Here is a 27,762-nt window from a genome sequence, read left to right on the forward strand (position 1 = left end):
AGAAGAAAGAAGCGTGCTAGGCGTCTCCTCCCTCTGTCTACCCGCCCTCGGAGGCGTTTCAAAGCCTGGAGAGTAATGACCAAATATCGGTCCCAGCTGATGAACATCGTCCTGTCTTCTCTCTCTAAAAGCAGGTAAATGATACACCTCCGACTGTCTGTGACTGTGAGAGATCGGCTATTATTGCACGAAAGCCGTTTTATGCGTGTTCTGATTCATTAGTGGTCGCTGCGTTTTATTTGAGGGCCTCAGTTTCAGTGACGGGCTGAATAATATCAAGCTGCTTTAAATCTGTGACAACAATAGTGTGAGTCTGTTTCAAATGGTATCATCCCATTTTAAGCCAGATACGATGATAATGATCACATTTGAGTTTGCGAGTGTTTTATTAGTAGGAAGAGGCTTTTAAAACGGCGATATTTGTTTGTATCTCGTGATTGTTTAGGCTGTTGTAGAACTAATAGACTGTCAGTCAGGCCCGCGCGTGTGCTAACTGCTAACCGGTATATTTAAAATTAATCCTATTTACAGCTCAGAACTAACCAAACCATATGCGGGTATAGTTTTAGAAAGCAATAAGTAGTAATTTTTCGATGTCGTGTTTAAAATAAGAACTTATTTGAATGTTTTATGTTGTTAAAACCGACGGCCTCAGCGATTGTGCTGCGACTAACGGCTCTCCTGCACCCCGATAATATTTTCACATGTGATGCATTGCTGACCGCTTTAATCTCTTAAAAGCCCTTAAAACAGTCTCCATTCACTATTAATTATGTTTGCATCACAAGATGCGTTAATACTGCGCATATCTATTTTTACATGCTTTGTGTTTGTTTTGGGCGGGATTTGGCGGCACTTTCTGCATGCATCATCTTTCTACATGTTTTTTTTCTTCTACATGTGATTTTAAATGGTGTTTGACCTCACTTAAAGGCCAGAGCCTTTGTGTCTAAGGATTTACTTTTCAGTTTGGATCAATATGTAATATGAAACTAAGCTCTTCAGGGAGATACTTTAGTGGATGATGCTCTGCTTTGGCCTCAGATCTCGATAATGTGTGTGTATTTGTGCTTTAAAGTGAAATTACGCCTGTGAACTCCTGAAGTTGTTTCATCATGCTGTCTGGTTCCTAAGGATATTGTTGTTGTTAATTCTTTGTTTGCAATTTGACAAGCTTGTCTGGTTTGACATGCCTTCTCAAGTGGCTCTTACATAATACATTTGAGTCATTAAAAGGATAGTTCACCCAAAAATGAAAATTTGCTGATAATTTACACGCCCTCAGGCCTTCCAAGATATATATGACCTTTTTTCTTCATCAGAACAGGATTTAAGATTTTTAGGAAAGTATCCCAGGTTTTTAGCTTCATCCAGTGCAAGTGAATGGACACCAATTTTTGACGCTTATTTAGTCAGCATAAAAGTAATCAGCTGGAGTCGTGTGGATTACTTTGATGCTGACTAAGTGTGCTTTTTGGACAGTCCAAAATTATCAGCAAATTTTCATTTTAGGGTGAACTATTCCTTTAAGATATTTGTGGCATGCATCAGTGTTTAAACTTCTAATTCGATAGAAAAAGCTTTATTCCGCAAATCACAATTTTTCACCTGATGTTAAAGGAATAGTTCGACCAAAATTGAAAATGTACTCATTTACTCACCCTTGTGCCATCCCAGATGTGTATACTTCTGCAGATCTCAAAGATTTTTAGAAGAATATTTCTGCTATGTAGGTCCATACAAAGTATTACCAGAACTTTGAAGTTCCAAAAAGCACATAAAGGCAGCATAAAAATATTCCATAAAACTCCAGTGGTTCAATCCATGTCTTCTGAAGTGATCCATTTGGTTTTGGTTGAGAACAGACTAAAATAACTCCTTTTTCACTATAAATCTTGACATCAGCAGTGTCCTTGGTGATCATGATTTCAAGCTCTATTACACTTTCTATAGCGCCCTCTAGCGCTCTGCGTGTGCGCCAAGCCATAGGAAGTGTAATGGAGCTTGAAATCATGACTGTTCTTAGAGACTGCAATGGCAAGATGTACAGTGTAAAAGGAGTTACATTTAGGTCTGTTTCTCACCCAAAATTGATTGGATTGCTTCAGACAACATGGATTAAACCACTGGAGTCTTGTGGATTACGTTTATACTGCCTTATGTGCTTTTTGGAGCTTCAAAGTTGTGGTCACTATTGGCTTGCATTGTATGAACCTACAGAGCTGAGATATTCTTCAAAAAAATCTTTGTGTTCTGCAGGAGAAAGAATTGCATGAGGTTGAGTAAATGATGAGAGAATTTTCAATTTTGGTTGAACTAACCCTTTAAACAGCAACGCAGCACCTTTGGTAAATTAAGCGAATATGGAGTAAATTTGGATTCACTTAAATGATGGATAAACTTGTGATCGTTTTGTGTGGAGTTTAACAGATGGGCTGTTCACAATAGGCATATTTTCTTCATTCTTTTGCAAGCTTTGGTTTATGTGTGAAGTTAACTGTTCCAAGAACCTTTTTGTTCTGCTTTTGTATGGCATGCCAACAACCACTCTTTTCTTTCATGTTCAGTTGAATAGGTCAGACAGAAAAAGCCATGGGGGATGACAGTGAATGGATGAAGTTACCTGTCGACCAGAAATGTGAACACAAGGTGAGTGATCCAGGCTGCTTTTATACATTTTTCTAAAAAGTCTGCTTGTGGTTGAAAAGCCAAACTGTTTCTAGGTCAGCAGTTTGCTCGCCCTAATTGTTGCCTTTAGTCTTCAAAGACACGTTCAAAATGCTTGCCTTTATTTCATTAAGGCCTTCTTTATGAAATAATAGAAACAAGAAATGAGGATTGTTACTTCAAAGCTACTTTGAAATTGTCTGAACACCCACACCATAATACATAAACCACTTAGCCAAATAGTTGCTCATGTCCTGGGGTGAAAAGGGTATATATCAGGTTCTTGAAGGGTTCCTGTGCCCTAAAAAAACAGATTTGAACTGTAAGGTCACAATTTATGTGCATATGTGTGTAAATATATTTGCCTCTTAAGTAAAGTGGGTCAGTTACCTCGAGTCATAGTCCCATTTATTTTGATGTTCATCATAATAATTGATGTTCTGCTCTGTTTTAAGATTTGGAAAGCCAGATTAAATGGATACGAGGAAGCACTGAAGATTTTCCAGAGGATACAGGACGAGAAGAGCCCAGAATGGGGCAAATACCTTGGACTTATCAAGAAATTTGTAACAGATTCCAACGCCGTAGCCCAACTCAAAGGCTTGGAGGCAGCTCTTGCATATATTGAGAATGCACATGTGGCTGGCAAGTAAGTAGATGTAGTTTAATTTATTAATTACATGGAAAATTGTAATGTTTTGATTTATTAAAAGACAGAAACAGTGTATGGTTAAAGGGATTGTTCACCAAAAAATGATAGAACTTGTATTGTAGCTCAGTGGAACACAAACAGATGTTAGACAGGATGTTTGCTCTTTTCCATACAAATAAAGTGAATGGGGCTGTTGAGCTCCAAAAATGACCAAAAAAAAAGCATTGATAGTTCTTAAGACCTCACTGTGGCACTCATCACCTTGCTGTTTGTGTACATTCACATGGGATGCTTCACCAGGTTTGACAACAGTGATTAGGGATGTGCGAGACTAGTCAACTAAACGATTCTGATGCTGCTAGTCGACACTGGAATTACTAGTTGGTTAATGTTTCACCCCAATAAACTGATCATAATTTTTACACTTATGTTTGGCTTTATATTTTTACAGAGGCTGCGCTTAAATTACTGTCATACTAATGTTGCACATTTTACAAATATTATTTAAAAAAAGAGGGTATCTGGAGCAGTTACAAAGTTTTATTTCACCTCGGGCTGAGCATGCTTCCCTCTCCAGTTCGCAGCACGTGCAGGAAAATGTCCTCTCGCTAAGACAAGCAAACTCCACAAAGTATCTATGAAATCACTTCGGTGGTGGTGTGGGAAGCAGATTTCCAAAACGTTGGCTTGCAAGTCGCTTGAATGTTTTCGAGTTTGAGTCGTCTTTAAATCTATGTGTGCTTAAGTTATTTTTCCACTGAGCAGGCTTTAAGTGCAGGATTGTTGCCTCAGGTGAGTCAAGTCCTGTCTTTCACCGGACCATGTTGACTTGTTAATCTGGCTCATCAAAAAATTTATGCTTTTGTGTCACTAGACTAGAAAATGACTGTTTGGGCTAGGTATGCCATTTTTTTTAAACCTGCTGATTAAGAAGGCTATTTTCAAGAGGTGCCGACTGCTTAATGGGTTAAACTTTTTAAGTCTGTGTGCACATCATGTTTAGAATACATTAGGTTTATTGTAGGCTACATCACAGGCCTATTTTTCTATCCTATAGCTAATTTTTTACATTATAACTGTTATTGGTTACCGTTCTTTACCGAACAGCTGTCATATTAGATCAATGGCTAATGCACAACTCCACGTAGTGAAATACGCTCAACTTTTCGGCGCATTTTGTTTTTCTCTTGTAGATTTGGCTTAGTCTACCTGTTAATTATTTTCAACAAGATCCTGACTGTTTTAATATGTTAAGTAACTTTTACTTGGTGAATTCCGTTTAGAACAGGCTGGGTTGCTCTATTGGTCCTGCACTATTCATTCAATAGTTTTCAATAAATATGCCTGTGTTGTGAATGTGTGTCATATTCTATATTTAATGTACAATGATCATTATGAAAGGTGAGCATGTTGCAGATAAATGCCCCTTTTCAACAGAATTAAGTGTTGGATTTGGAACGTACTTTAAATGTGTTGCATACAATTTCTTTTTTTTTTTTTTTACTGTTTGCTGAAGGTTGGTTTCCTTTAGACTAGTCGACTCCAAAAATTTTATTTAAATGCCAGTGAAATTAATCATTACGTACATCCCTATCAGTGATGCCAAAAGCCATTGGTTCTTGTGTGTCTTGTATCCCAAGGCTTTTTAAACGGTGGTACAGGGACGGGGGCCGCTAGGGGGTCTGTGGAAAATTTCTGAGAAAAGGGGTGATTTTTTTTTTTTATTTTATTTTATTTTTTATAAATATATACCAAATTTTATATTGTTTAGTTTTGCTTTTTAATGTCTACAAAGAAATGAAAATGTATTCAGGTTCTTACATAGTTTGTACATTTATTAAAGGTACAGTTATTCTACTAGTGGGTAGAAAGTAAATATTTTCCAGATATTTTTAATCCTTTCTTTTGGCTTTAGTACAGTGATTGATTATTATTGAAAGCCAGTTATTATTTTTATATCACAATTGCTATACACAATACCTAAAACATATAGCTGCCTTTAGATTTTAGGAAGGGGGTCCTTCTCAAGAGGATCATCATATTTAGGGGTCCTTGGCAACAAAAAGTTCGAAAACTCCTGTTGTAACAGATCTTGACATGTTAAGTTTGAATATGTAGAACTGTGCATGTGATTTGATGGCTGAAGGGAAGAGTTTTAATTGAGTAATGACTTAAATTTCAGTATTTTCCACATTTATCTGAATGGGACTTGGTAAAAGGATGTCACATGAATTACTTTTATTTATTTTTTTACGCTTTACCAGTTCACTTTAACATATTTTCAAGGAGTTTCATAAACAACTGATTCCATCCTTGGAGGTTTAACTGCAACTTTTGCTTTTTCCTCAATCACAGAGTAGCAGTCTATTATTTATGTGACCTAAAGAACATATGCAGAACATTTTGGGAAAAGCTTTTTGTTTACCATTTTATGCTGTTGAGTTTTGGAACAAAGCAGGAATATAATACCTGATGTAAGTCTATTTTTGGAAAGAGGGGGAGTCATTTGGCAAAGTAGGTGTCTAGTTTAACAGATAGGAAAGTCTTCAACCCAGTTAGACAGAAATGGAGCTTTAACTTTTTTAGATTTTCTCTTTAGTTGGGAGACAATAAGAAGTTGTAAGTATAGCTCAGCATTTCCCAATTAATACGGTTGAACAAGCACCTCAGTAAAATCATTGTTTCAGTTTTTTTCTTTTTTTTTTTGCCAATTGTTTTGTTACATAGTATTTGTCATTGTGGTTTTGCTGCCTACTTGGCCAGGTCACTCTTGTAAAAGAGCTTTTACATCAATGTTTTTTTTTTATTTTTTATCCTGGTTAAATAAAGTTTTCTTATTTGCCTACATTTTTTATGCTGCCTTTACTGCTTTCCATTACTGACTCGTGTCTTTGTGATTGTCTTAATATAGCAGGTTGGAATCTGGTTCGCCATCGTTAATGGTACAAATCCTTTGTAGGGTATTGATTTTCAATTTAGCTTGGATAATGAAGAGTGACTTAAAAATTAGTGGCTAACTTTTGATTCCATTATGTTTTATTTTCGGTGTTGATTCAGATTTATGATCTTGAAAATGGTTTACCACTTTGCTTTTAAGAGACCATATGCAGGAAAGGCCAATACTCCAGTAGGATACTATCCGATAGAATTGTTGTGGAGCCATTTGTTCCACCGTTGGTAATAAACAGATATTGAAGATACTTAACATTTCATGTTGTCCTACTGAGTAGGCAAAGCATATATGAACTTGAGATATAGACCCAAGTATTTTCTTTCTTGCTGTGAAGGGATAATCTGAAACATCAGTTTGTTGGCCCAGTGTCCGCAGTCTCTTAATGGGTTCTAATGGTAATGAGTCATGTCTTGCAGAACAACAGGGGAAGTGGTTTCTGGAGTGGTCGGAAAAGTGTTCAACCAGCCCAAAGCTCGAGCCAAGGAGCTGGGGACTGACATCTGCCTCATGTACATAGAAATTGAGAAAGCAGAGGTGGTCCAAGATGAGCTGATCAAAGGTCTGGATAATAAGAACCCGAAGATTGTTGTTGCTTGCGTTGAAACGATAAGGAAAGCGCTTTGGTGAGTAGGCAGACTCTTTGTGTGTGTTTGCGTTTTTAGAACTGTTAACCCCAACACTGAAGGAAATGTGTCATTCAAATTGACACTTATTGACTGAAATGCTTCAGCAAAAGTTTAAAGTGCTATATAGAGCACTTTAAAGGAGTTCTTTTGTATTTTTCTCCTTTGCAGTGAATTTGGATCCAAGATCATTACCCTAAAGCCTGTAGTGAAAGTGTTGCCAAAACTGTTTGAGTCTCGAGAAAAGGCAGTTCGAGATGAGGCCAAATTACTAGCTGTGGAGATCTACAGGTGGATCCGTGATGCTCTGCGACCTCCCCTTCAGAACATAAACTCTGTACAGGTGAGAGACTCCCATTCTCAATGGAGAGTTCTCTGATCTGAGCGCAGATCAGTAAAGAAACCTCAAAACCCCCTCTTTTTTTTTTCTTTCTTTTTTTTACATTTGTAGAAACACCACAAATTTTCTTAACTTCCTGAAATTGATGTTCACATTAGTGGTCGACCGATTAATCGGCAGATATTCTGATTTTTGTAATTATCGGCATTGGCCGATTTTATTTTTTTGAGGCGCAGAAAATCGCCTGCTTGCATGTGAAGCGACTGAGACTTGTAAACGACCAGTCACGGTTTATTTTGTTACGTGCCATTGTGTTACTACAGTAATAGCAACACAGTGTCATTTAAACGGTCTGCATATCAGAGCCGCGGCAGACGATTTTGAGCGAAATGTTAAAGTGCTCGCCTGTTTCATTCTCCATCTCTCTCCTCAACAGTTCCCTGTAACTTTTAACTGTCTTGGCTGATGATAATGCAAATATCAGTAAAATTAATATCATACCGTCTGCAAATAAACTCGGCAAATACAGAAACGTCCCTTTTTCAGGACACTGTATTTTAAAGAGAATTTAGTAAAAATTCAAATAACTTTACAGATCTTTATTGTAAAGGGTTTAAACAATGTTTTCCATGCTTGTTCAATAAACCATAAACAATTAATGAACATGCACTTGTGGAACAGTCATTAAGACACTAACAGCTTACAGACGGTAGGCAATTAAGGTCACAGTTATAAAAATTTAGGACACTAAAGAGACCTTTCTACTGACTCTGAAAAACACCAAAAGAAAGATGCCTAGGGTCTCTGCTCATCTGCGTGAACGTGCCTTAGGCATGCTGCATGGAGGCATGAGGACTGCAGATGTGGCCAGGGCAATAAATTGCAATGTCCATACTGTGAGACACCTAAGACAGCGCTAAAGGGAGACAGGAAGGACAGCTGATCGTCCTCGCAGTGGCAGACCATGTGTAACAACACCTGCACAGGATCGGTACATCCGAATATCACACCTGGAACACACAATCCCTCCATCGGTGCTCAGACTGTCTGCAATAGTCTGAGAGAGGCTGGACTGAGGGCTTGTAGGCCTGTTGTAAGGCAGGTCCTTAACAGACATCACCGGCAACAACGTTACCTATCAAACCCACCTTCGCTGGGCCAGACAGGACTGGCAAAAAGTGCTCTTCACTGACGAGTCATGGTTTTGTCTGACCAGGGGTGATGGTCGGACTCGCGTTTATCGTCAAAGGAATGAGCGTTACACCGAGGCCTGTACTCTGGAGCTGGATTGATTTGGAGGTGGAGGGTCCATCATGGTCTTGGGCGGTGTTTCACAGCATCATCGGACTGAGCTTGTTGTCATTGCAGGCAATCTCAATGCTGTGCGTTACAGGGAAGACATACTCCTCCCTCATGTGGTACCCTTCCTGCAGGCTTATCCTGACATGACCCTCCAGCATGAAAATGCCACCAGCCATACTGCTCGTTCTGTGCGTGATTTTCTGCAAAACAGGAATGTCAGTGTTCTGCCATGGCCAGCGAAGAGCCCAGATCGCAATCCGATTAAGCACATCTGGGTCCTGTTGTATCGGTGAGTGAGGGCTAGGGCCATTCCCCCCCAGAAATGTCTGGGAACTCACAAGTGCCTTGGTGGAAGTGTGGGGTAACATCTCACAGCAAGAACTGGCAAATCTGGTGCAGTCCATGAGGAGGAGATGCACTGCAGTACTTAATGCAGCTGGTGGCCACACCAGATACTGACTGTTACTTTTGATTTTGGACCCCCCTCTTTGTTCAGGGACACGTTATTCCATTTGTATTAGTCACATGTCTGTGAAACTTGTTCAGTTTATGTCTTAGTTGTTGAATCTTTTTATGTTCATACAAATATTTACACATGTTAAGTTTGCTGAAAATAAAAGCAGTTGAAAGTGAGAGGATGTTTCTTTTCTTTTGCTGAGTTTATATACCGTCAGCCAGAATCAAAAACTTGAGGATAAAAAGTTCCTCTCATACACACGTCATGATGGTCACTCCGTAACAATCCAAGCAGGCGATCCAGGCCGTTTAAACTGAGGAGATTGAGGCTCTCGCTGGATCTGCACGAGCGTGTGAGTGCAACTTCAAGGCTGCATCCGAAACAGGAAAATGCTGCCTCTGGAGGCTGTATGCGGAGGTACAATGAAAATAAGGTGCTTTTCAAACTGTTGGGAAACCAGTTTCCTGAAGATTAACATTCATTCAAAACAGCTGTCAGTTAAGCCATTAACTGATTGGGTAGAAAGGTAGCAAGTCAGCTGCCTATATTTTTGGATGCAGCCCAAGGTAAAAGCGCTTCACGTGTGCTATAAGTAAATGTCTTATTCACTGTGCACTGTATGTACAGTTGGTTTGATTCTGTATTTTTTTGAGTAAATGTGATTGCTAATGTGGACATGCCATCCATGGTTGCTGGACTACAGTGTGTACTGTTATTTCCTTCTTCCTAATATATTAACAATTTCTTCATATGCAAATAAATTACTGAAATTTGATGATTAAAAAGAAATCTGGAGAAACTGCTATCTACCATTTAAAATACAATATTATTTTTTAGTTTTGTGTGAAATTGAGTAAATATAGTGCTAAATAAGAGTTTATTATTATTTTTAGCAATTTTGTTTATTTACTATATTAAATTGTGATATATTAGCACTGTATCAGCTCTCTGGATATCGGCATCGGCAATTAAAAACCCCATATCGGTCGACCACTAGTCCACAAATGTGGACAGCATGACTAAGTTGTGAAATTTTTAAATACCAAGCTATAGAAATGATTTTTTTTTTTTTTTTCATTAAATTGTTTGTTCCCAGGAGTGTTGGTTATTCATGGTTTTGAGATGTTAAAGACATTACAGCTAAATAAATAATTCTTATTCGAAGTAATGGCCAGCATCATCCAATTACTGCCAACAATGTAAAAATAAAATTTAGCATTATAAATTCTGAATCTATGTACTGATTATCATTGTCCCATGTCTGCCAAACATGTTGAGTGGCCCAAACATCATCTGCAGCCTGAAAGTTAACTTTTGGTTGGATTTTTGGAGTGAATGCACTTAGCTGCATAGAAAGGGGATGTATGGGATGTCCCCTTGCTCCCTATTTAGTGGATGACTTAACTTCCACTGTGCTGTATGTCTGCACTGGTCTCAGAACAGTTTGAAATGCACCTTATTTTCATTCTAACTCGATATAAAGCCTCAAAGCAACATTTTCCAGCTTTGGGATGAACCCACTGATTCTCAGTGTGTAAATGCATAGTAAATATATAGAAATGCATTTACTAATGATAATGAATAGAATCGTATCGTGCAGTGATAACAAAAAAATATAATTTATATTAAAATGAAGCAAACTGACCAACATATGTTAATGTTGAAAGTTATTAAAAATAATATTTTTTTTGTGTTTTACTTTTGAGGGAATAGTGTCTCAAAATCCACATATGTGGACATCATGTTTATCTGCGTGAAAAATGAATGAATAAAAAAAATAAAATAAATAAAGACGCTACTATTTACACCCAAACAGGTTTCAATGAAAAAACTTAGAGGCTTCTTAGCAGAGGTACTTTTGTTGGCTCCGTGCCTGTAGAAGCGCTTCACGGAAATCAGTGCTATGCTGTTGTCACGTGACTCGGTGCGGCAGAATTTTAACCCTTAAAAGACAGTCTAGTGTGTTGTGAACCATATTCAGTCGGTTTAAATTGTGTTGCGTATAGCAAAGCCAAAATACAACGTCCATGCGTGTGGACATGGGGTCGCACCTAGTTAAAGAATTCCAGTTCTCTAGAACTAGAAAGATGCACATCACAGATCTCTCAACAAATATCCCAGGTTACGGTTAAAATGACTCCTTGTAAATTTTTCTTTAGTTAAAAGAGTTGGAAGAAGAATGGGTGAAACTGCCAACTGCAGCTCCTAAGCAGACCAGGTTCCTGCGCTCCCAGCAGGATCTGAAGGCAAAGTTTGAGCAGCAACAAGCTGCAGGAGGAGATGAGGCAGACGGTAAATATTCGTGCCTGAATATCATCTTAAGGTTTATTTCATGATGGTAACCCAACCATACTGTGGATGGCCATTGCTGTGGTGTGCATTTTAATTTCCTTCTTTCCATACAGGTGACGATGAGGAGGAGACCGAAGTGCAGGTGGATCCTTATGAGCTCTTGGAAGCCGTTGAGATTCTTTCAAAACTCCCTAAAGACTTCTATGAAAAAATCGTAAGTTAAAACAATGCAAAGGAAATCTGTTTAAATATTTTTTTTTCCATTATTTAATTCAATTCCTGTATTTTTTGTTGTTGATCATCTCAGGAAGCAAAGAAATGGCAGGAGAGGAAGGAAGCATTGGAGGCAGTAGAAGCCTTGACAAAGAATCCAAAACTAGAGAATGGAGACTATGGGGACCTGGTCCGAGCACTAAAGAAGGTAACAGGCCTATTCAGAGCACTCTTGAGTAATGGAATTTCTTCTGTGAACATGGCCATTAAAAACTACTTTCATTGTTGTAGGTTGTTGGGAAAGATGCCAATGTGATGCTAGTGTCCATGGCAGCCAAATGCCTGGCTGGACTGGCAGCAGGACTGAGGAAGAAGTTTGGAACATATGCAGGTCATGTAAGTGCTCTCCATGTACCATCACGTTTTCTTAAAGAAAATCAAGGCCCATGTTTGTGGCTATTCAGAATAAACTTCCAGCTCATTGTTTTCAGATTATATCATGTCTGCTCCGTAGGGCTGGGCGATATATCACATTTTCACTATATAATCTCAATGATTTTGTTGACTATATAAAGTTAAACTTTTCGCACGTGAGTTTCTCCTGTACTGACGGATCTCCCATCGTGAGTTCATTAATGCATGCTGTAATTAAAATAAATCTTACCTTACACTTCACAGCAGATGCACTGGAGGACAGATTATATCACAGCAGGTGCACTGAATGTCAGAATATATATTATCAAACATATAATGTGGTTTTAGATGTTTATAATGATTGATTATGATAGATGTGATGCGATCACGAATGCACTTGCCGGCTATGCGCACCGCCATATTTTTGTTGCAATGCAAGATGGGATTCTGAGTTTGTATCATTATAGAAGCATACAAAAGGAGGAGCAAAGAAGGTTCTAAAAACCTAGAACTTCCACTCTCCCAGCCCCGGAAGTGGTTGTGATGGACTGAATAGGAGAATGCTGGAGTGAACTGACTAATTTGTATATTCTTCAGAAAATGTATATACGTCATAAAACATGGCTGCAACAAAACAGTCACTCCGACGGTAATGGCTTTATACTTTTATTTAGTGATTGTTTGAAAGTTTGTAACATAAAAATAAAGATATTGTGATGTTGAAAAGACTATTTGAGCAGCTGGTTCATTATGACAACCGATTTTTTTTTTTTTTTTTTTTTTTGCTGGTAAACAGCAGCATGAATGCAGATCTCACCGGTTTGATCATACGTGTCTGAGCCCAGCCTAGTACAATCACACCGGTTTGATCATACTTGTGAAAGGGTTAAGCAATATCATAAATATTGCGATGACTTTAATGCTCCTTTTATTTGGCCATTTAACTTTCATGGAGCACATTAGTGGACTAATTTCATGATCCTTTAGTGCTGTGCAGTTGACCCTTCGCTAAGCATTTCTGACCAATCCTGTTTTAGCAACTGTTGCCGGGCCGCCATTACTCATGCATTTGCTATTTTCCGATGAGAGCCAATGGGAGTAATGTGTGTGAATTGTTTTAGGTGGGATTTTATCAAAATGATCCAAAAATTTATAACGCATGGTTGTCGGGTCACTTGCAGTAACGACACGAGGTACCCAGAGAGGATTCACATTTTTTTTTTTTTTTTTTTCTTTTAAAAACATCTTTAAATGTCGAGAAGAGCGTACTATAGATTAAACTGTAATACCCCTCATTCCAAAATGAGCATGAATAACATCAGCGAGGACACCTACATTTGCTCCGAGGTAAATCAAAGCTAATAACTTAACATTCATTTATGTATTGTTTCAAGTCAGAGTAATGGCGATTAGTAAATAGTTTACTGCATTAAAGTGAGTGTGTCATGAGACATTATAAGCAGTTCTGTTCACTTACACTAATGTTATCATGTGTGGAATCGCTATGAAATGACGCTTTTCTCTTCAAGTCACTGATTATCAAATTACTGTGTAATTTAATAATTTCTTTTACAAAAAAGGTCAGATCAATATGCCTTACAATGTCACTGTTCATTCCAGCCCATGTTAAAATATTGTCAGTTCTGTTTGAGAATAGTTTGCCAAAAACTGCGCCATTGACTGCAATCTCCCATCCATCCTTATGGGGAGTTGTGCAGAGCTTGTCAGTGTGAGCGACTGTAACCGGGTGGGGGGCGGAGCTTAGCGAAGGGTCAGTTAATCAGAATAACATCAAAATGGCGAGTTGGTCATATGACTTTTAAACCACAAAAGGTTGCCATTTAAAGACATAAACATGGTCGGTGTGCTCCGCAGAATAAACTGGTGATGCGGTTATCGTTGCATGCGCGTGGCTAATGATGTTTCCAGCGCAGTTCACATGCATGCACAAGACTAATGATGTTTTCCAGTGCAGTTCACGTACATTAAGGAATCAAAGCACTGCATGTTGTTCAAGCATTTGCGCAATTCCAAACATTAGTAACCGCTACAACCTGCTGACAAATCTACAAACACGGCATGGTAGAACAGAAAGGGAGATGACTGTGGTTCATCCGATGCAGGTGAAGGTAAGGTCAATAGGACAGAAATATATTACTTTGGTACAGCACAAATCTAATCCTCAAAATAATATTAATAATTCAGTATTATATAAACCAGGTCCCACAGTAATAAATTAGTATTATGCAATATTCAACTGGGTTCCAAAAAATAAGTGAGTTGTTTTTGCACACGTTCATTCACAAAATTGTTTTAGTATAAACATATATGAAGGAATATATATATATATATATATATATGTATGTATATATATATATATATAATATATATATATATATATATATATATATATATAATTATTATTATATAAATGTTTTTATTTTTTTTAAATCAAGCTACTATGTATCATTGTATGTGGAACATAAATATAAAAGTGCAGATCAATGAAAATGGTTAAATATCATTTTCCCTTGTTTATTTAGTGAAAAACTATGGGGAAAACATGCTTCCATTATTTTTGTTAAATCTACTTGAATCTACTCTATTTTGAATCTACTTGGCTACAATGGCTCTTTGGATGAAATGATGGTTCTTCTGATCGAGAAAAAAAAAATCACTTGAGCCATTTCAAAGCAAATACATAATTATCGAGAAATATATCAAATATCGTCAATAGGCTGAAAAATATAGAGATAATCTTTGAAGCCGTGTCACTTAACCCTACTGTTCTGCTTATTTCTAAATGTCTTTACTGAATCTTGTGAAGGTGGTGCCAACTATCCTGGAGAAGTTTAAGGAGAAGAAACCTCAGGTGGTTCAGGCCTTGCAGGAGGCCATTGATGCAGTGTTCCTTACTGTGAGTTTTTAAAATTTAATTTTAAAAAACTTTTAAAATTGTTCTCCATCTTTTAAAAGTATCTGTTATCAGTTTTTACTGAAATGTGGCCATATGTTATCTAATTACACAACAGACCACTCTGCAGAACATCAGTGAGGATGTTCTGGCAGTAATGGACAACAAGAACCCCTCCATCAAGCAACAGGCTTCACTTTTCCTTGCCAGAAGTTTCCGGCACTGTACCCCGAGCACTTTGCCAAAAAGCGTTCTGAAGCCCTTCTGTGCAGCGTTCCTCAAGGTATAGGTTCATAGACAGTCAACACATTTAAACACCAGTATGAACATTTGTTTCCGAAAGCATCATCTGTACACTGAGATTAAGATGCTGTCCTTCCTCTCTTTGTACAGCAAGTGAATGATTCCGCTCCAGAGGTCAGAGATGCTGCTTTTGAGGCTTTGGGGACAGCCATGAAGGTGGTAGGGGAGAAAGCGGTCAACCCGTTCCTGGCAGATATTGATAAGCTCAAGTTGGAAAAGGTAAAACACGTTTTGCTCTGCACTATGCATGGTTGTTCTTGCAACAGTACATGACTGTTTCTTTGTTTCATGCATAAATAGATAAAAGAATGTGCTGATAAAGTGGAGCTTGTTGGAGGAAAGAAAGGTGGTAGTGCAGGAGGAGAGAAGAAAGAGAAACCAGCTGCTAAAGCCCCTCCTCCTGTTGAAGCCCCTGCCAAACCCTCCGGCCCTCCCAAGAAAGCTCCGCCAGCAAAGGTAAATGTGTTTCTCAAAGGGACAATCAGCCAAATCCTGCAGTGTGAGCAGTGAAATTGTATTATCCATTAGTACAAGCTCTAAACATTGTTTACCACAAAAGTCTGTTAACACCATCTGTTGTTGTTTTATATTTAAAAGGATAATTCACCCAAAAATGAAAATTATCATCATTTACTCACCCTAATGCAATCCCAGATGTATATGACTGTCTTTCTTCAGCAGAACACAAAGATTTTTAGAAAAATATCTCAGCTCTGTAGATCCATACAATGCAAGTGAATGGTGATCAGACCTTTTGTAGCTCCAAAAATTACATAAAGGAAACCATATGAAAAAGTAATCCATATGACTCCAGTGGTTAAATCCATATCTTCAGAAGGGGTATGATAGGTGTGGGTGAAAAACAGAACAATATTTGTTTTTTTTGTTTTTTACTCTAAATCTTCACTTTAACTTTCAGATGTAAAGGTGAAAGTGGAGATTTAGAGAAAGTAAAAAAAAAAAAAAAAAGACTACATTTTGATCTGTTTCTCACCCACACCTATTGTATTGCTTCTGAAGATATGGAATTAACTACTCGAGTCTTATGGATCACTTTTCCTTTATGATTTTTGGAACTACAGAGTTCTGATCACCATTCACTTGCATTGCATGGACCTACAGTGGTGAGATTCTTCTAAAAATATTTGTGTTCTGCTGAAGAAAGTCATACACATCTGAGATGACATGAGGGTGTGTAAATGATGAGAGAATTTTCATTTTTGGGTAAACTATCCCTTTAAGAGAGACTTAAGTAATAGAAGCTCCACCTTGACTGATTTGTTTCATGTTCTTCATGAACTTTACTAGGCTGCTGGACCCCTGAAGAAGGGCAAACCTGCCTCTGCTCCTAGTGGAAAGTCCAAGAAAGCTCCAGATACTAAGGAAGTAGTAGAGACTGAGTTATCTGTAAGTCTACAATTTTACCTCTTTGCATTGGCTGATTTAATATTTGTAAAATGTCTGTTTTTATTTAGGCTTACTAAGTATTTAACTGAGAATTTGACAATTGTTTGACCTAATCGGTGTGACGATTATAGTTCCTTGTACTCTAAGGGGCCGTTCACACTGAACATGTTTTATGTTCGTCTGCACTCTCTTTCTATCGTTTTCCATTTAAAAATGCACTGGATAAATGTTTTTGACCGTCGCGTTGCACGTTTAAAAAAAAAAAAACAAACAAAAAAAAATTGTCACGCAGGTGCACGTGTTGTTTAGATGCTTTGTCAAGTTATAAAGACCGTCAACTGTTAAAAGCACCTATCAAGGCACCTTATATTCGTTGCGCTACATTTTTTCTTTTTTTTTTTCTTTTTTTAGAGAAACATGTTTGGTCTGAACAGGCCCCTAACTGTTTTGTTTGATCACATCAGCTAGAAGTGTGCGAGGAGAAAGCGGCTACTGTGCTCCCAGCCTCTTGTATGCAGCTGCTGGACAGCGGCAACTGGAAGGAGAGACTCGCTAGCATGGAGGAGTTTCAGAGAGTGAGTCATGGCTTGCATATCTCCCTACGTTTTTTTATGTTTCAGTTCTTTGTAATGTGATTTCAACTTTGTAGATAAACTTGTGCTCTAAACTTGATCGTGTTTTCCTCAGGCAGTGGAACAGATGGACAAATCTGAAATGCCCTGCCAGGCCCTGGTCAAGATGCTGGCTAAGAAACCAGGATGGAAAGAAACCAACTTTCAGGTAGTTGTCTTGAAAATGTATGACCGTTCATAATTATCAGATTTTGCTATTTGTTCAGGGAGTGGTTACTGAGATCTCTCGCTTTCTAGGTCATGCAAATGAAGCTGCACATTGTGGGTCTAATCGCACAAAAGGGATCTTTCTCAAAGACGTCTGCACTGGTGGTTCTTGATGGTCTCGTCGATAAGATTGGAGATGTGAAATGTGGAAGTAATGCTAAAGAAGCTCTGACTGCGATTGGGGAGGCCTGTTCTCTACCATGGACTGCTGAACAGGTTGGGGATTTGCAATGTTCCTTAAAGAGATAGTTCAACCAAAATGAAAATTCTCTTATTTACTCACCCTCATGTCATCCCAGATGTATATGACTTACTTTCTTCAGCAAAAAAAAAAAAAAAGATTTTTAGAAAAATATCTCATTAGACCTTTTGTAGCTCCAAAAATCATACAAAGGAAACATGGAAGTAATCCATATGACTCCAGTGTTTAAATCCATATTTTCAGAAGTGATATAATGGGTGTGGGTGAGAAACAGATCAACAATTTTTTATTCTAAATCTCCACTTTCACTTTCAGATGTGAAAGGGAAACTAAACAGGCACCACTTGTGAGTTTCAGATGTAAAAGTGAAAGTGGAGATTTAGAGTAAAAAATAAATAAAAATACTTACATTTTGATCTGTTTCTCACCCACACCTATTATATTGCTTCTGAAGATATGGATTTAAACAGTGGAGTCATATGGATTACTTCTATGTTTCCTTTGTGATTTTCTGCTGAAGAAAGTCATTCACATCTGGGATGGCATGAGGGTGAGTAAATTATGAGAATTTTCATTTTTGGGTGAACTATCCCTTTAAAGTTTCTCCAAGTTGTAATGTCTTTTTGTGAAAAAAAATTAGCACATTTCCAAAATATGTTTCGGACATGTTCTTGACAAGCTTCAAGAGATTCACTCTCATACCATGGTACTGGCGTAGTTCATGTCCAAACAAAGTGTAGAAGTTATTTTTTAATTTTTCATTCATCAGGTGGTCTCAATGGCTTTCGCTCAGAAGAATCCTAAAAACCAAGCAGAGACATTGAACTGGTTGGCCAATGCTATGAAGGAGTTTGGATTTGCAGGGTGAGCACTGCACACCTGGATGTCCGTTTTTCTTTTTCCACACACAGTTCATCTTTTGATCGCTTCTAACTATGAATAATCTTCCCCATTATTCAGAATAAATGTGAAGGCATTCATCAACAATGTCAAAACCGCTCTGGGTGCTACAAATCCGGTGAGTAATTCTGTTAGTCATGGACATCAAAACCAAACTTCCATTGTCCTTTTTGTCTTTGTTTCAGCAAAAATGCTTTCATGTCAAATGGCAACATCTTTTAATGGTTCCCTTAATGGCACTTATTACAGCAGGGTTCCTGCGGATCCTTAAAAATTCTTAAAATGTCTTAAATTCAGTTTTCCAAAATTTAAGGTCTTAAATATCTTTTTTTGGGGGGGGGGGATTTTCCCCTTTTTTTCTCCCAATTTGGAATGCCCAATTCCCAATGTGCTTTTAAGTCCTCGTGGTCGCGTAGTGGTTCGCCTCAGTCCGGGTGGCGGAGGACGAATCCCAGTTGCCTCCGCGTCTGAGACCGTCAACCCGCGCATCTTATCACGTGGCTTGAGCACGTTGCCACGGAGACATACCGTGTGTGTAGGCTTCACGCCATCCACCACGGCAGCCACGCCCAACTCGCCACGCGCCCCACCGAGAACGAACCACATTATAGTGACCACGAGGAGGTTACCCCATGTGACTCTACCCTCCCTAGCAACCGAGCCAATTTGGTTGATTAGGAGACCTGCCTGGAGTCACTCAGCACGCCCTGGGATTCGAACTAGCGAACTCCAGGGGTGGTAGCCAGCGTCTTTACCACTGAGCTACCCAGGCCCCAAAGTCTTAAATATCTTAAATGATACAACGAAAGTCTTAATTTTTATTTAAAGAGATCTTAAATTTGGGAGCGGAAAGACAGGAATCGTGATGTGACCTTATGTGATTATCAAACTTCAAAAGAATATGATTTACGCATATTCGCGGCACTGTTGTATTTTCTTCAAGCACACGGATGCTTCTGAGTGTTTTCAGCTGTTGCGGAGCAGTTCACAATCATTAAGCCATATCGGAAATTTATGACAAGTGATCACTAAAGATTAATTGTTGTTGATGATGATGATATGGTGTTGATGAAATATAACAATGTTTACTTTTAATTGTTTATACAGGGCTCCAGACTGTGACTAAAATGGTCGCAAATGCGACCAAAAATAATTGATTGCAACAATTTAAAATCTAGTCACCACTGGCGACAATCAGGTTGTGTGCGTTCATATGCGGTTTTGTCACATATCATCTTGTGAGTTATTGAATATATTTTTAATGCAGACCAGTGTGTCTCACGCCACTTTTACCCGTTCTGTTTCCAACGAGCTCGCTGCACCGCACGCAACAACAAACCCAGTGTGAGAGAGTCGTGAACAAATGACTCTTTAGAACCAGATCTTTTTCATGAATCACCCGAAAAGAACTGCGGTGCTGCGTCCCAGTCCGCCTACTTATACTATGCTCTAAAAGTGTGTACTGTTTTTGTAATGGAACAGTACACATTTAAGTATGTAGCAAAAAAAGTGTGCAAGGTTTGGGCATACTACCGCGACATAAAATCGTGAAATGTTACAGAAGTGAACGCTAGCGCTTAGTGACGCACTTCCGGTCATTGTTAAATCGTCAATGTACACAACAGATTCCTCGCATCTTATTTCAACATCCCTTCATGAATTACTTCTTATGTAATTTATAATATAGAAATAATCTAATTATAAAACTCCATTTACTCTCCCCTTTGATTTAGATTTTTTCCTCAATTTATCTACGCTTCCCTGAAAATGCATCCTACCGTATTGAGAGAAGCAGCGCACCATTGTAGATCTACCCAACACAGCTCTTTCGTGCAGAGAGTGCTCCTGATGTTCACACATTGATGTAATTTTAAGATTACACAAACCAAACTTTAACTCTTTTTAAAATGTCCCTATCCTTATTAAAATGTTACATTCGCTATGTATTAAATATACAACATTACAGGAAAAACAAATTTTACTCTTATGTAAAACAGACATACACATAAATGATGTGTGTGTGTGTATATATGTATGTACGTACAGCTCTGGAAAAAAATTAAGAGACCACTGCAAAATTATACATTTCTCTGGATTTACTATTTATAGATATGTGTTTGAGTAAAAGATTTTTGTTTTATTCTATAAACTACTGACCGCATTTCTCCCAAATTTCAAATAAAAATATTGCAATTTAGAGCATTTATTTGCAGAAAATGACAACAGGTCAAAATAAAAAAAAGATAGTGTTTCAATTCAGACCTTGAATAATGCAAAGAAAACAAGTTCATATTCATTTCTGAACAACACAATACTAATGTTTTAACTTAGGAAGAGTTCAGAAATCAATATTTAGTGGAATAATCCTGATTTTTCAATCACAGCTTTCATGCGTTTTGGTATGCCTCCTGGCGCAAATATTCAAGCAGTTTGGCTTTGTTTGATGGCTTGTAGCCACCCATCTTCCTCTTGATCACATTCCAGAGGTTTTCAATGGGGTTCAGGTCTGGAGATTGGGCTGGCCATGACAGGGTCTTGAGCCGGTGGTCCTCCATCCACACCTTGATTGACCTGGCTGTGTGGCATGGAGCATTGTCCTGCTGGAAAAACCAATCCTCAGAGTTGGGGAACATTGTCAGAGCAGAAGGAAGCAATTTTTCTTCCATGATAACCTTGTATGTGGCTTGATTCATGTGTCATTCACAAAGATGAATCTGCCCAATTCCAGCTTTGCTGAAGCACCCCCAGATCATCACTGATGCAGGATGCAGCACTGTCGTCCACCATGATTAACTGCTAACCGTCCTGGGTATATTTCAAAGTTAAAGTGCCTTTAAAGTTAAAAGGTCCACGCTATGAATCAATTCTGCAACCCCCCCCAACCATAAAGTGCATCTGGAATTTGATTAAATTTGGATTCTTGTAGCCTCTTTCTGGCCCTCCCATCACAGGAAGAAAAGACTAAGAACATTTAATATAGGCTACCAATTTTAAAAAAACTATATTATAATTTTAACTCCTTATCGAAGCGGCACAATCCAATATCGGTCGACCTCTAATTTGTATCTTTTTATATAATGGTACATAAACAAATTTTAGTGTGATATTTACATGGAAAACATGTCTTGAATATTTTAAACTTGCATATAGCCTACCTGATTTACTGATAAGCAGTGTTAAGGCCATGTTGAATGTGTGCCCCTGCCTGTTTAAGTAAGAGTCTGTGATACATGATTTATTTTGAGATTGTTTTGGAATGAGGATACAGTATTAATTTTATTTGTTCAGGTCTTGGAAAAAGGTCTTAAAGTCTTAAATTTGATTTTAAAAAATCTGCAGCAACCCTGTACAGTGATTAGTGAGCATTCTTGCCTGAAATATATAAGGTATCCTGACCTTTTGTTCAAACTGTAATTCATGTGAATATGTCTGGACTAATGTAATTGTAATGACCCGTAATGAGCTACTTTCATGATTAATTTCAGGCTGTGAGGACATCAGCAATCACTCTGCTTGGAGTCATGTTCTTGTATATGGGAGCTCCCCTGCGCATGTTCTTTGAAGATGAAAAACCTGCCCTGCTTTCGCAAATAGATGCAGAGTTTGAAAAGGTAAACATTCCCTTTTGAATTTTAGAAGTACAATAGCAGTTGAGAAGTGACCCTTTCAAATACTTTCCTTGATAGGCTTTTGTGCTCTCATTAAAACCCTTTTATACCTAAATAATGATCATCTCAACCACACCTATTTATGTGTTTTTGTTTTTTTGTTTTTCACTGCTAACCCCTCCCTCTATAGCTTAAATCAAGTAGTTTATAGATGAGTGTGTGTCTTTTGATTTTCATTGGATGTAGTAAGCACTTTTAATATATTTACCTTGATCAAAGTAGATACTTTATGAAATGAAAAACTTTTAAACTCTACATGAAACTGTAATTTGCAAGGGATTTAATATGAAGCTTTTAGTCTATAGTTACCAGTGTATTTTCTGTCTAACTTGTGTATATACAATTTAAGGCATTCTCTTTCGATGCTGACCTTTTGCCTTTTCATCCTCTAGATGCAGGGCCAGTCTCCTCCTGCACCCATCCGTGGTGCCAAGAAAGCTGGAGGTGAGGAGGAGGGAGAGAAGGCTGAGGAAGAGGAAGTTGATGGTGGAGCTGGAGACATCATGGACCTGTTGCCCAGAACTGACATCAGGTCAGTCACTGTGCCAGTGCAAATACAAATTCCTTTTGATTAGTGATAATGGATCCATTAGGCAACTTTTGGATACCAGCAAAAATGTAGTATATTTTTTGTTTGTAGTATTTTGTTCAAATTAAAGGATAGTTTTAATTTGTGACTCATTGTTTCTCATTGACAGTGATAAAATCACATCAGACATGGTGTCTAAGATCGGAGATAAAAACTGGAAGATCAGAAAGGAAGGGCTTGATGAGGTGACAGCTGTCATTTCTGAGGCCAAATTCATCCAGGCTAACATTGGCGAGCTGCCCTTGGCACTGAGGGGACGTCTCAATGACTCCAACAAAATACTGGTAATGCAGACTCCGTTTACACCAAATGTTGTCATAAATAAGAAATTTGAATTGAATGCTTTGTATTGAAATTTGAATTTGGCTTACTATATGCCGCATTGTTTTTGAAAGTCCCCACTGTCACCCAGATGTGTATTTGTTGTAATGTCTTTTAAAGGAATTTTTTAGTTGTATGTAAAAGTACATATTGTAATCACAAAATAAAATGTGTCTGTAGGTTCAGCAGACTCTTGGTATTCTGCAGCAGATAGCCACTGCCATGGGTCCAGCTCTTAAACAGCAAGTCAAGAACCTGGGAATCCCCATTATTACTGTTCTAGGAGACAGCAAGGTATAAAATGCACAGTGTTGAACTTGTTTTCCCTTTAATTTAAAGGGATAGTTCACACAAAAATGAAAATTCTTATTATTTACTCACCCTCTTGATATCCCAGGTGTGTATGACTTTCTTTTTTCACCAGAACACATTTGAAGAAAAATACCAAAAATGATCATATCGCTTTAGGAATCTTTCATTTAATCGCTGGAGTCGTATCGATGACGTTTATGCTGACTGTCTGTGTTTTTTGGAGCTTCAAAAGAGAAATCTCCATTCACTTGCATTTTAAGGACCTGCTGAGCTAAGATATTTTTCTGTTTTTATTCAAATGTGTTCTGGTGAAGAAAGAAATTCATACACACTTGTGATATCATGAGGGTAAATAATGAGAGAATTTTCATTTTTGGGTGAACTATCCCTTTAAGGATCTGTGTATAGTCATGTTTTCTTGCACCTAAAGCTTCTGCCTCTTGTTTGTTCCAGCACTGGCTATTCAGATAAGCCCTAACTAGAACAGTGAATTGTTTCTCATTTGTATGAAATTTAACTCCCGTGTTCTTAGTCAAATGTCCGTGCTGCTGCCCTGACGACACTGAATGCCTGGGTGGAGCAGACAGGAATGAAGGAGTGGCTTGAAGGAGAAGACCTGTCAGAAGAGCTCAAGAAGGAAAACCCCTTCCTCAGACAGGAGGTACAACAGCACTGACAGGCTTCTGTTTAAAGTGCTGCAATAACTACATTACCTTCCTTTAGACAGGACTGTTTCCAGTTGCTGTAAAGCTGGTCATTTTTAAGGGTGAACTACCACATGTTTTAATCAGCCCAGCCAGCACAATTATTGGCCAAAAAACATCAGCTGATTACCGTAATTTGCTTAGCCAATATATTGGTCTACCACAAATCGTGTGTTCTTAAAAGCAAATGAAATCATAAATGGTCCTTTTTAATTGAGAAATGTTCTTTTTTTTATTTTTTTTTTATTTTGCACAATTCATTAGTGCATGTTACTTTGCAGAGAATAAAGTTTGTTTTCATCTTTCAACAATATGTTATGACTTTCTCCAGCTCTGAAATTACTTCTAATGTATGGGGGGGGGTATTGTTCAAGTCTCAGTTGGTGTCTGTCCCCTGTAGGTGCTTGGCTGGCTGGCTGAGAAGCTGCCTACCTTGCGTACGGTGCCCGCAGACCTGATGCTGTGTGTGCCTCCCCTGTATACCTGTCTGGAGGACCGCAGTGGCGATGTGCGCAAGAAAGCTCAGGACGCCCTCCCCACCTTCATGATGCACCTGAGCTATGAGAAGATGAGCAAAGCTACTGTCAAACTGAAGGCAAGTGCCTAGTGGTAAAAGTCTGGACAAAAAAATAAAAAATACCATAAGCTTACATTGAAAGAGGAATCTGAGTCAAATGTAGTGATGAGAATATCAGGTTCAGGGTGTGGGATCTTTTGCCTTAGTATGTTCTAGGTAGGTTGCTTACTGTCCTGACACACGTGTATCAGCATGCCAAAAACCACTAAGAACACTTAAGCAACCGCAAAGCAGTGCCCTTTGCAACCACCCTGAACACCCTAACAACATCCTAGAAACCAAGAAAACTTGAATGTCTCTGGTTTGGTATTATCATAGCTAGACATAAGCAAGCTATTGTCATTATCTGCCTCTAAAAGAACTTTCAGTATAAAGCTTCTTTCGCTTTTGATACTGTTGCTTTTTCCTTATCTTCCTTGTTCCAAAGAACAGATGGATTATAAGAACGGAACACATTGATCAACTTCCGAACAGAGAAAAGCAGCCGTGTAACGACACCCTCTCTCTCTCGTCTTTCTGCAGCCTGCCTCAAAGGACCAGGTGGTTGGCATGCTGGAGAAGGCCAGGGCTGTGATGCCAGCCAAGCCTGCTGCTCCTGCCAAAGCTGCAGCTTCTAAACCCACCTCCAGCGCCCCTTCCTCCAAACCAACCTCAGGTTTACACTCTTTCCTTTAAACAAAGCTAACATGATTCCACTGCTGCCTGCTAGACTTACACATACAGATGCCTTCAAGGCAGGTTCATTGAACTCCTGTGAATCCTGTTAGTGGATTTAAAATCAGACATTTAGGACCTGTTTTAGAAAATCTGAGTGGAGTTGTCTTATCTGAAAATAATGGTGCTGTGAGAAAAACACATGATTTGTTTGTGCTACCTAACAGATATCACTGAATGGGTGTCTCTTTAAAAGCCATAGGCTTTGTAAACAACAACAAAAGTCATTCAACCATCTTTGCAGAGAACTAGCCAATTAGAAACCATCCTTACATGTCAAACATTGTGCATTTTGGATTGCTGGCATTGGGTTGGCTGACTCATTTTTGGAGGGCTGGATTTGGAAATGCAGCATGTGGTTAACTTTACCAAAATGGCAGAAGATGGCTGAAATCTCTACGACACCTTTAAAACATTGTCTTTATTGTACAGCTCCAGCCAGGAACCAGACTCCTTGTGAAGACTACAGTGAACCAGAACCCAAACCAGACACCAAGAAAACTAAACCAGCAGGACCTGTGGCTAAAAAGGTGTGAAGCATTTTTTTTTCGCCTTTTTTTTTTTTTTTTTTTTTTTTGGCAACATCAGGTCCGTTTATAAGCTACAACAAGGGTTGTATCATGGAGAGACAATGGCAGTGTTTGTTTTTCTAGCAACGACTATGAGTGGGAAAATAAAAGGGTTCTGCATTTTTAGCTGTTATATGCATGTTCCTCTCTGAAGCAGTAATTTTTTGCATTGACTAGAGAGAGAGCATGGAGCTCAAGGTGAAAGGTGATAAAGATAATACGAGTAAACAAAACAGGCTCTCGAGAGGGACGCCTAGCAACCAGCAGGTACAATAGACTTTTTTTTTACAAAGCACCAATGGCACTGGAGTGAGGTGGCTGGTTTTGGTGTGTAAGCACTGCATGTGACTTTAAAAACGTATTTGTTACTACCACTATTTGTTCTGTCATCCCCTCCTTTCATTGTTGAACGTTGGGTTGTGGTACCAAATTGTCAGGAGCATGAAATAAACCAATATTTATACCATAGCAAATGCTGAAATACCTTTAAACATACTCCAATTTAAAATGACAGTCTTCATGAAGATGTCTTAAAGACTTTCATTCAATTCAAGGGATAGTTCATGCAAAAATGGAAATTCTCTCACTTACTTACTCTTATGCCATCCCAGATGTGTATGACTTTCTTCTGCTGAACACAAATGAAGATTTTTAGAAGAATAGCTTCACTCCGTTGGTCCATTCATTGCAAGTAAATGGTGTCCAGAACTTTGAAGCTCCAAAAAGCACACATAGACAGCATAAAAGGAGCCAATTTACTCCAGTGGTTAAATCCATGTCTTCAGAAGGTATGATAGGTCTGGGTGAGAAACAGATCAATATTTAAGTCCTTTTTTTAGAACAAATTCTCCTTCCTGCCCAGTAGGTGGTGATATGCATAATTAATGAGAGTCGCCAAAAACAAAAGTAGTGAAAGTGGAGATTTATAGTAAAAGGAAGAAAGAAAAAAAAGGACTTAAATATTGATCTGTTTCACACCCAAATCTATTATATCGCTTCTGAAGACATAGATTAAACCACTACAATCGTATGGATTACTTGCTCGTCGTATGCTGCCTTTATATGTTTTTTGGACCTTCAAAGTTCTAGCCACCATCCACTTGCATTGAATGGACCTACAGAGCTGAGATGTTTTTCTAAAAATCTTTATTTGTGTTCTGCAGAAGCAAGTCATACACATCTGGGATGGCATGAGGATGTTAATGATGTGAACTTAAATTTTTGGGTGAACTATTTCTTTAAGGTAGTGTGACTGGACACTTAAAGGTTAGAGCAATATTAGCAAATTGAATATTCATGAGATTAGCCTTTGACATAGCAGAAAAACTGGTATCGAATTTGTAGCATCTGCTAATGCAGCATTTTACTTTACGCAGGGTGTCGTTGGTAAGAAACCTCCAGTGAAGGCTGGAGCAAAGGATGAGGAAGACCGGTCTGGACCCATCTTCATCCTCGTACCAAATGGCAAAGAGCAGAGGATAAAGGAAGAAAAGGCATTGAAGGTGAGATGTAACGCAGCTTGCAACAGCGTTTTCTCAACTTTTGAACTCCACAACATTCAGTATTTTGACCAGTTCTAAACTTCTCTCCAGATTCTGAAGTGGAACTTCATGACTCCTCGTGACGAGTACGTGGAACAGCTGAAGACTCAAATGTCAACCTGTCTGGCCAAATGGCTCCAAGATGAGCTCTTCCATTTTGACTTTCAGCGGCACGTTAAAGCTATTGGTGCCATGATTGAGGTTAGTCTCATCAGACTCGTAGTGTAGTGATGTTAAACAAAAAATGAGTTTCCAAAAATGTTAAACATGTAGGTCTACAGCAAGCACT

General features: G+C 38.5%; 1 protein-coding gene across 4 annotated transcripts in view; it reads left to right on the forward strand.

The window, feature by feature from the left end:
• LOC127437781 (cytoskeleton-associated protein 5-like) overlaps positions 1-27,762 on the forward strand; it is a 38,681-nt gene continuing 10,919 nt past the window's right edge. For 2 of the 4 annotated variants that reach the window (XM_051692950.1, XM_051692951.1), the window contains exons 1-30: positions 1-134; positions 2,568-2,649; positions 3,123-3,316; positions 6,689-6,895; positions 7,067-7,238; positions 11,154-11,286; positions 11,400-11,500; positions 11,594-11,707; positions 11,791-11,895; positions 14,741-14,830; positions 14,946-15,110; positions 15,221-15,349; positions 15,431-15,586; positions 16,439-16,537; positions 17,002-17,112; positions 17,225-17,317; positions 17,407-17,592; positions 18,348-18,442; positions 18,539-18,596; positions 21,964-22,089; positions 22,539-22,678; positions 22,845-23,019; positions 23,237-23,350; positions 23,901-24,029; positions 24,473-24,667; positions 25,172-25,304; positions 25,796-25,893; positions 26,110-26,199; positions 27,309-27,434; positions 27,525-27,674. In XM_051692950.1, coding sequence (XP_051548910.1) covers positions 2,593-2,649; positions 3,123-3,316; positions 6,689-6,895; positions 7,067-7,238; positions 11,154-11,286; positions 11,400-11,500; positions 11,594-11,707; positions 11,791-11,895; positions 14,741-14,830; positions 14,946-15,110; positions 15,221-15,349; positions 15,431-15,586; positions 16,439-16,537; positions 17,002-17,112; positions 17,225-17,317; positions 17,407-17,592; positions 18,348-18,442; positions 18,539-18,596; positions 21,964-22,089; positions 22,539-22,678; positions 22,845-23,019; positions 23,237-23,350; positions 23,901-24,029; positions 24,473-24,667; positions 25,172-25,304; positions 25,796-25,893; positions 26,110-26,199; positions 27,309-27,434; positions 27,525-27,674 — 3,741 coding nt within the window. In that variant the 5' untranslated portion in view covers positions 1-134; positions 2,568-2,592. The remainder of the gene's footprint in view (positions 135-2,567; positions 2,650-3,122; positions 3,317-6,688; positions 6,896-7,066; positions 7,239-11,153; positions 11,287-11,399; positions 11,501-11,593; positions 11,708-11,790; positions 11,896-14,740; positions 14,831-14,945; positions 15,111-15,220; positions 15,350-15,430; positions 15,587-16,438; positions 16,538-17,001; positions 17,113-17,224; positions 17,318-17,406; positions 17,593-18,347; positions 18,443-18,538; positions 18,597-21,963; positions 22,090-22,538; positions 22,679-22,844; positions 23,020-23,236; positions 23,351-23,900; positions 24,030-24,472; positions 24,668-25,171; positions 25,305-25,795; positions 25,894-26,109; positions 26,200-27,308; positions 27,435-27,524; positions 27,675-27,762) is intronic. The other 2 variants (XM_051692952.1, XM_051692953.1) reach the window with 1 other exon arrangement.

The sequence above is a fragment of the Myxocyprinus asiaticus genome, chromosome 48, assembly GCF_019703515.2.
Source record: "Myxocyprinus asiaticus isolate MX2 ecotype Aquarium Trade chromosome 48, UBuf_Myxa_2, whole genome shotgun sequence".
Lineage (NCBI taxonomy): Eukaryota > Metazoa > Chordata > Actinopteri > Cypriniformes > Catostomidae > Myxocyprinus > Myxocyprinus asiaticus.